The sequence below is a fragment of the Parus major genome, chromosome Z, assembly GCF_001522545.3.
Source record: "Parus major isolate Abel chromosome Z, Parus_major1.1, whole genome shotgun sequence".
NCBI classification, from domain to species: Eukaryota; Metazoa; Chordata; class Aves; order Passeriformes; family Paridae; genus Parus; species Parus major.
Genome location: NC_031799.1, coordinates 15,815,190 through 15,824,203, shown reverse-complemented (window position 1 = coordinate 15,824,203; position 9,014 = coordinate 15,815,190). Strand labels below are relative to the sequence as shown.

Here is a 9,014-nt window from a genome sequence, read left to right as displayed (position 1 = left end):
GTTATCCCTGCCCCCTTGGCAGGGGAGTTGAAACTAGACAATCTTAAGGTCTGTTCTAACCCAAAACATTTCATGACTGTATGAAATTACAGACTTCTTTTTGAGAGGATTGAGAGTGGAACAAAAATGACAAATCTCCTCTATCATTGTACTTAGACTTAAACAATAATAAACTGGAGACATTGTCTGTATCTGAAAAGAGAGTTTCTGATATCAAGATGAGCTGAGAGCTTTGGCCTTAAGTAGTGTTGCATGGTGCAAAAGAATCCAGAGGACCAAAACCATTCAGAATGAAAGACTGAGGACTGCCTCTAGGGAAAATTCCACTTTTTATTTTTTTTTTTCACTCATCATTTATTTACAAATACACATTATAACTTTTATATACATTGCACATTTACATGGTAGAAAAGTACAAAACTATATATTTAAATGAATTTATATTTAACTCGCCATGTTTGAAAATATAAAATTGCATCAGAAAAAAAGTATTATGAAAAGCAAGAAACTTGAACTGATAAAGCTTTGATATAACTTTTAGCAACACACCGATTGGGAAAGAAAACTTTGAAAGCGGTACTGCAAGACCATCTTAAAGGAAACACCTGATAAAACACTTAGCATGTTACAAAAAAATAAAACAATAAAATAAAATCGAACCTTTATTCTTATTACAGTTAGGCCTGTAGCTGTTATCAAACTTCACAATCCAATTTCTTTGGGCTCAAAATTTGTATAGTACAGTATAAACTCTCAATACACTGAGATCATTTCAGTACACAATGTGATCAAAAGTAGAGAAAATGAAGTGTAAGAGGTTTCCTTAAAGATTGCCTCACTGCACCTTGAAAGTATACGTAAGTCAGTTACAATGCCTTTTGGTCAGTCAAGATTCCTTGTAAACAAAAACACAGGGATCTTTTATGTACAGAACCGGCAAAAAGAAAATCCAATAAATAAACATAACAGAAACTGACATGCAACTTTGTTAAAGTGGAAAAGAGTTAACATCAGTGAAATGAAGAGATGAGATCGTGTGGGTAGGCTCTAAGGAATGGACTTTTATAGCTTACAAGAAAAAAGGAAAGCTTTACTTTACAAGCAAGAGACCTCACAATAAATAACACTGCTCTTCCCGTAACGAATAAATTTCTTCAAAAAACAAGGTGTACGGTCAACCAGACATTTTATGTATAAATTATAAAACATGACACAGTATAAATAAATGTCTACGAGACTCAACTATATGTATACTTTTTTTTTTTTCTCCCCAAAATAAATAAGCATACACTTATTTACAGTACGGACATTGATTTTGTGCCCAATGGCTGTTCCAATAGTGATGGAGGTTTTACCACTCTAGAATGGAAGATATAGGAAAGCTGTAGTCCTGGTCTTCATCTTCCTCTTCATCCTCTGGGTCTTCATTAATTGCTAGATGGGGGAATACAGGGGAGCTGTTGTTTAAATAAGGACAACAACAGCGCAGAAGCAGCTCAGTGCATGATTTTGAAAGCCCTCTGAACAGCCATAATACAGCGTTGCATTTTATGCGACTTGTAGTGAGATGCTCTTTGGCATCCGCTGTTATGCAATAAGGTTTTTTACACATAATCTATGAAGTCATAACTGCAGAAAGTTCTGAAGAATCAATGGCTCAGGTTTTATTGGCAGATTCCTGAAATCAAATAAAAAGCGCTCTGGTGTTTTAGTTTAATTGCTTTGTGTCCTTCATTCAGAGTTAGTAGAGGCAACTGTGCTAAACCAGGTGCCATGTGCTACCTTGTTCTTTTGGACCGAGTTAAGAGTTTATCCAGGTGTTAATAAAGCAATCAGCAAAGCACACGAGAGCAGATAAAGTACAAAAAAGTCAATAGAATTACACTCCTCGGGCAACCCCTTTCTGATAGAATGGCTTGTCCTTGGATCATCCCCAAAAACTCCAACTTGAAGGCCAGCTCGTTGTTGGAGATCTATTGCATTTTATCAGCAACCAAAGTGTGTGCGTGAAAGATAGATACTTATATTCTACTGTACCTTGAATCAATAAATCAAGCTTTCTTATGTTTAAAGGTGTAAGTCTTCATTACCTAGGTATCGCCTTCAGAAGCCTTAAGTGTCTGCAGGGTTAAAAATCTCACTTACAGTTGCAAGATCCAGAATGCTTAACTTCTAGAAGCACACCCATGGAGCAAGCTGCCTCTTTCATGGCACACTCGCTTGGGTAAGTTGTGTTATCGCTGGCACACACTGCTTCTTCTGACTTGCTTTCAGGGCATAGCTCATCACAGAGGGCACACCGACCTCTGCCAACCTTAAAATCCCACAAGCATTTCTTCCCAGCACTGCATTGAATGTCTTCACAGGATTTGGCTTCTAAAAATACACACAGAATACTAGAGGTAAGTGAAAAGACAAAGCAAACAGCAAGGCAAAAGACAAGCAACCCCCAAAACCTCCCTTTCCCCTGTGAACTGTGAAGAAAGGAAGCTCAGATGTAGTCTATGTGATGATACTTGCTGATTTTGCTCAAGCAAGTATTCCCTTGGACAACCGTGCCTCTCTGTATGTGGGGGAGGAAAGACAGCTGTGCCAGCAAAGCTTGGCCCTGGGAATACAGAATTACATTTGCCTATTGTACATGCCTTTCCTGCTCCATTTCATGTCAGTGGAAATTTGGCTCCCCAAATTAGTGGTAAATGCAGGATTTGTCAACAGGTCCAGCATTTCTAAATCTATTATTTTTAAACTGACCCACAGAGAGCAGTTGTCTACAAGATTTGAAAGGGAATTCACCTCAACCTATGCCAACTAAAAGCAACCTGAGACTCCCCCAAATTCCCCCAGCAGCTCTAGGGAGCAGAGGCTGCCCTGCAGGTGCTTTATTGTAATATACTGCACTATCAGTCCTTTCTGGAATCACTCACAACACAGAATGTCAAGCTGCACAGAAATTATTTGCCTATCTTCACCCACCCACTGTCTCCTAACCCCACAATTATTTCTAAAGAGGAAAAAGTGATCAGATGTTTTCAATTAAGTTAACATAATCTTTGCCAAGACCACTTGAAGACAATTGTTTCCAGGAACACAGACCCACTGAATACAGTGACCTTATTACATTGTAGCCATCTCATCATCTGTTTCAGGGAGGCTACTTCTCTGTTGGATACTAGTGTCAGCACCCACAGCCATAGCAGGATCAGGACCTCTTTTCCCTCATCCCTACTGCAATCTTTTCCAGCACTAAGTTCACCCTGGCTCTCTTCTTCTGGGAGGGGAGCACTAACCCAAGCTGCGGAAGTCTCTCTTCCTCCCCAGCACTATCTACATCCGTCTGGTTACACACACTGGCTGCTCTGAAACAGACCATTGAAGAAGCTCCCCCGACACTGTCTCCTCCAAAGATACTTACTGACGCATTTTCCTTCGTAGGCTAATCCAATGGATCTTCCCAGGAGGCAGGTAGCTTTCCTCAGGTGGCAGGCACTGGCGTAAGTTATGCCATCATTCCCGCAGAGATACTGTTCAGGGGAGGTAGGCTCTGGACAAATTCGGTTACATGTCACGCAGTAGGCGTTGTTGGTTTGGTCAACCACACATGTGGAGCTGCCTGGGCATAAGACATCCCTGCAGGTCTCTGAAACACAGACAGAAACAGAATGGTTAGTGGAAGACACCAGGATCCCAGTGAGGAGTGTACTGGTGACAACAAGAACCAATGATCAGATAAAAGCCTTCAGCAGCTCCCCTCGTTTAAGGACTGCTGAAGGATGCCTTCCCATCTCAGGGTAGCTGTGTGTTCGACCACACATGCTGCCAGACTATGGGGAGCTCTCAGTTCAGCTACATCATTGTCTGTTGAGTATGGTCTAGTTACTCTCTCCCGACCTGGTTCCTGTGAGGAAGTACATCCAACATCTCCCTACTCTCTGACAGACACACTTTGGCACTTAAGGGACATCAGATTAAATTTGCAAACCTACTTTTGCATTTGCCCTGATACTGGACTTCAAGTTCAGGCTGTTCTTTACATCTGGCTTTGAGAAGGGCGCACTCGTTCCTGTAGGTTTTCCCATCTAAGCCACACACGGGCCCCTTCCAAGTGATATTAGAGCAATCCGGAGCACAAACACACCGAGGTTTGTTCTTCTTGTTCATTTTACATTTCTTCCCGGGTCCGCAGTCCACATTCTCGCATGTTTCTGATGGAAGGAAAGATTCACCACTTTAGTACCAAGTGGTCTGCGGAACAGACCTGGTGTCAAAACTGCTTAAAGAAAAAAAGATACCGTGAACCCAGAGCACAGAGCAAAAACACCGTTCCCTCCCGTTCCAGGACACACCGCTCGAGGTAAATTCCCTCCGCCAGCAGGGCAGGGAGAGAGAGCGTCTCTCCCCTCCTCCTCGTGATGTGCCAGGCAGCGGGCAGAAATGGGGGAACCCTCCGCGATCCCGGGGCTGGTACGAGACGCCTCTCAAAACCCCGACGAGGAAGGAAGCGAGAGGACAGCGCTGCCCCCCTCCTGCTCCCTCCCTGCTCCTCCTCCCCCAGACCAGCCCCTGCCGGAGCCGCTCCTCGGCAAGGAGCAGCTCGCCAGCACCCCCTCACCTTTGCACGGAATGCAGTTTGGGGCTCCCCCATTAAAAATCATCCACTTAAAAAGCGTGTTGTCGTTGACGTCCTCCGCCGTCCACGACGTGGTCAGGCGGCCGCTCTTGCAGCACTCCTCCTTGCTGAGGTCGGTTTTGTAGAGGACCTGGCAGCGCCCGTTCCGCGCCTGCCGGAGCCAGCAGTTCCCAGCTGTGGGGCGGGGGGCGGGGGGGACACCCAGACGGATCAGTGGCGGCCACCAGTGACCCAGACACAGCACGTGCGCCTTGCCGTGACTTTTACTAGACTGTTTCCTTTTATTTGTCCCGTTTCATAACCCGCAGCTACTACGGCCCATTTGGAAGCGCAGTTTAAAAAACAAACAAACCCTCCCCCCCCCACCAAAACCCAGCCAAACAAAAAAATCCCCCCCAAAACCACAAAAGAACTAAAAATACCAAACCAAGAAAACAACATAACAAAACAGAAAACAAAACAAAACAAAACAAAATGAAAGAAAGAGAAGACCCAACCAAAACAGAACGAGAGTTTTTGGAGGTATTTATTCCATATGTAGAGCAGAAGGAGCACTGCCGACACGTGACAGAGGCTTGAAAAGGATGTGCATTTAAAAGGGAATAAAAAGAAAATCGCGCTTGCAAATTCCTTCCTCCTCCCCCTGCCCTCTCCTCCTCACCGCGGCTGCACAGCAGCATTGTTTTAGTGCCGCACAGTTTCACTCCCAGCCCATTTTGCAATCTGCACGAATTGGGAACATTTGCTGTTAGCGAAGTCTTTCGAAATCTCCACATTTTGCTGTTTCTATTAACAAATGTCTCCTTCACTAAAATAATTCAGCAGAGTTCCAAAAAAAAGAGAGCAAAGTACATAAAATACAAGGACACTTTGAGTAGGAGGTCCCTATAGAGTTTTAAAAATCGATCAAGCTGGGAAAGTTATAGGTGCCATCTCTCCGGCAAACATTTCAGAGGAAAGTACACTGTCCTTACACCAGATAGAGTGGGTTTTGTTGGGGCTGCTTTTTGCCTTTTTTTTTCCCCTCTAGTATCCCTGTTATTTGTGGAGTCAAGCCAAGAACATTAGTCCAAGCAACTCCCCCTTTTTTAGCTGAAGCGTTTTGGTTGGGATGAGTCTCTCGTGAATAACCAATGTGACTTCTCCAGCAACTCAATACCAATTGATTCTGCTGCTAATCCAGCCAGGGCTCGATCCTGCCTCCTTACTCCGATGGGAATGTACCGCAGCGAAGGGTCAGGATCGGCCAGCGGAGATGTCGCTGGGCGCGGGGAAAGGCCCACCAACCCTCCCCCCACCCCCCCACTAAAAATCATTGAACAAACAATGCCCTTAAAAAAAAGAAAGTTTTGCGTCTTACAGTTGCCTACGTTAATTTATACTCTATATCGGTACTGGGGAAGGGAAAAAGGAAAGAAAGTATTGTAAAAGAAGCAATGGCAAGACGTCCAGGTTGTGGCTGGAACATGGTCAAGAAAAGGGGAAAAGCCCCCAAACTAAAAATCAATATTCCCTTGTGTCGAAAGAGGGCTCTTAAGAGTTGTCAATATCAGGTTAGGGTTTGTTTTGTTCGCACGAGGAAGGAAAAAAAACCAACTACGAACTTATTTAAGCGTACGCCTCAGTGCAGGAGAATTTACAGCGCTAATATTTACTCAGACACACACTCAAAAAAAAAAAAAAAGAAAAAAAAAAGGAGGGGGGAGTAAGGAGGAGGAGGAAATCCCAATATTAAAGTCAGTAAAAAAAAAACCACTTATTGGTTTCTAAAAATGTCAGCTGTGATCCTGGGGTTCTCCATCACCACCTCTCCTTCAGTCAGTCAGGAGAGATAAAAATCTAAACTAAATTACCAACAAACTTTGAGCATTCATTCGGGAGCCGAGACTGGGAAAGTTCCCTCACGATGCTGCTCTTCATTCATGCTGCATAATAACAATAAAAAACAAGAAATATGCTATCTGTCCTCTGTGCCTTTGCAGAGCAGCGCGAAGATCCGATCAAAAAGGGATTTCAGTGACACCTCTGCACCTCGCTACAAAGCCCACTGTTAACTTCTGTTCTGTTGGACCTTGGAGAGAGGCGTTTAACACCGCAAGCAGCTAAACCGTGCCCGAAAGACAGAAAACAATAGTAATAATAAAGAAACATATCTGCGAAGAAACAGTCTGGTCTTACCCTGCACTGTGTGATCTTCCATGAAGTGGCAAAGAAACATCAGGATTAAGAGCATGCCCGGGTGGATTCTCTGATTTAACATCCTCAGTATAGCAGGGAGTGAGAGAAACGCAGAGACAGCGTGAGGGGGAGTAAGGAGAGGGAGCGAGCACTAGCCAGCCTGCTTATGATCGCTCTATTGAATGAACGTCAGGCTCTGAATGCAGTCTCTCTTTAAATCTATACGGGGGTCCTAGCTGTCTGCGGTGGGCGGTCTCCTAATGTGTGTGTGTGTCTGCTCGGGGGTGGGGAGATTTAAAAAGTTCAGTGTGAATCAGGTGACATTTTCCACCTTCTGGAAACCCTCTCCAATTATCCGCTCTAGGTGCACGCACACACAGGCGCGCACCCGCGCAGCCCTGAGCGGCGGAGCCGCCGGCGGGGGCAGCCCCGGCCCCGGCCCCGGCCCCGGCCCCGGCCCCGGCCCCCGCCGCGGAGCCGCCGCGGCCGCGCAAGCGCCACGGGGGGCTGGAGACCCGCGGGGGGTCGCGGCAGCCCCAGGGGCGCCCTGGCCCCGCCGGCGGGCCGGGGGTGCTGCCGGGGCGCGGAGCGGCGCCCGCCCGCCCGGAGTCGGCTCCGCGGGCGCGGTCCCCGCGCGAGGTGGCTGCGGAGCGTACATCCCACTCCCCGGGCCGGCGGACAGATCGCTCGGCCCAAAGAAACCCCAAACCCCGATCGACCAGCCCCAAACCTGAAAAAACAGAAAACCCAAAAGACAGAACCGGCTAAAACTTTAATACCTAGGGCCGCTCTCGGGCGATAGGCTTTTCACTGGGAGAGCCCGGGAGGACGAGACGGGAACGGGGGCGACGTAGGCGGTCTCCTTTCAGAATCAGAAAGATTGCAACATCGATAATGAACTTCTAGGGCACTAGTTTATTAAGCACAGTCTGGCATTATTCTCCCCTTAGAAAAGTTGGCGGTCTCTCATTTATAACATTTTTTGGCACCGCTGAATGAAACTGAGTAGGCGATATTTCCTTTTATACAAAATGATTACTTAACGGAAAATGGTATTGTTTATTCAAAAGCTGCCTTTTAAATTTCGATTCTTTCGCTTTTCTGAGCCACCAAAGCACAACAGACTGCGAAGTATGCAGACAGGAATGCCCGGACAGTGCCGGGTCAGGGGCCGGTGCGCCGCGGCCGCCCGCGCCCTCCGCCCGGCCCTCCCCACACCCCTCCTCCCCGCTCCCGCCCCCCGCCCCCCCCTCCCGACTGCCCCCTCCCCACAACTGCAAATAACTCAGTGATAACAGATTTTTTTCCACCAACTGCAGGAGATAGTGCTAATCTTTTAATAAAAGATCCCATTACAATGGGATCTGTCTGGACAGACTATAATAGATCCAGAAATACAGCCGTGCTAATATTAGAAGACAGTTGTTTGGGTGCCTCAGGCCGGGCCCTGGTCCCGCTTTGAAAGTGGGCATGAATCACAATGTCCCTCGGTACCACCTGCGGTCACACGCATTAAGAAGCAGACTGGTAAATGATTGACCTCGCTGCATTTGTTTTTTGTTGTTGTTTTTTGTTTGTTTGGTTTGGTTTGGCTTGGTTTTGTTGTTTTGGGATTTTTTTGGCTATTATTATTGTGATCCTCGTCGTGAGCATCGCCCGGACATTTTGAGCGCTTCAGAATCTCCGGGACTCCACATCCTTTTTAATCTTTTCCCAAATTGGTGCTGCTCTCCCCCTGCCCCCCGCCCCTGCTGCCGGAGCCGCTCATGAGGGGTTGCGTAGTGCCCTCTACCGGCGGCGGCGCGCAGCGGCAGCGCCCGGCCGCCCCTGGCCCCCGAGCGCCCCTGCCCAGCGCCGGGGCCGGCTCCCGGGCAGCGCCCGAGCCCGGCCGCAAGGTGCTCCGGCAGCCCGCTCCGGTGCCGCTGTCCGCTCTGGGCTCCGGCCACAGCCGCTGCACAGCTCGGGAGGCAGCACGGCCCCCGCCGGGGCAGCGCCGCGGCCGGGGCTGGTCCGGGAGGCGTCCCGGGGGTGGCTTGGGGGAATCCCGGCGGCAGCGGGGGCGCGCAGGCGGCTGCTCCCCGGCCGAGCTCGGCTCTGCCCGGCACGGTCCAGCACTGCACAGCCCATCACAGCCCGGTCCGGCACGGCCCGGCACTGCACAGCCCATCACAGCCCGGTCCGGCACGGCCCGGCACTGCACAGCCCA

The 9,014-nt window shown here is 48.0% G+C and overlaps 1 protein-coding gene across 1 annotated transcript; it reads right to left on the bottom strand.

Moving 5' to 3' along the window:
- Positions 1 to 312: 312 nt before the first annotated feature.
- Positions 313 to 7,070, bottom strand: FST (follistatin). Its single transcript, XM_015652092.3, has 6 exons — positions 6,809 to 7,070; positions 4,613 to 4,804; positions 3,987 to 4,205; positions 3,416 to 3,640; positions 2,146 to 2,376; positions 313 to 1,434 (listed from the first exon to the last, which is right to left on the bottom strand). The coding sequence occupies exons 1-6, from the start codon at positions 6,888 to 6,890 to the stop codon at positions 1,352 to 1,354; spliced, it is 1,032 nt and encodes a 343-aa protein (XP_015507578.1). The 5' UTR covers positions 6,891 to 7,070; the 3' UTR covers positions 313 to 1,351.
- Between the last annotated feature and the right edge of the window lie 1,944 nt (positions 7,071 to 9,014).

What these genes read in the sequence shown, in the direction of transcription:
- FST (XM_015652092.3), bottom strand. Translation starts at nt 6,890, where the DNA reads ATGTTAAATCAGAGAATCCACCCGGGCATGCTCTTAATCCTGATGTTT. An exon ending in GGAAGATCACACAGTGCAGG is followed by an intron (nt 4,805 to 6,808) that starts GTAAGACCAGAC and finishes CCCGCCCCACAG; the next exon opens with CTGGGAACTGCTGGCTCCGG. An exon ending in AAACTGCATTCCGTGCAAAG is followed by an intron (nt 4,206 to 4,612) that starts GTGAGGGGGTGC and finishes TCCTTCCATCAG; the next exon opens with AAACATGCGAGAATGTGGAC.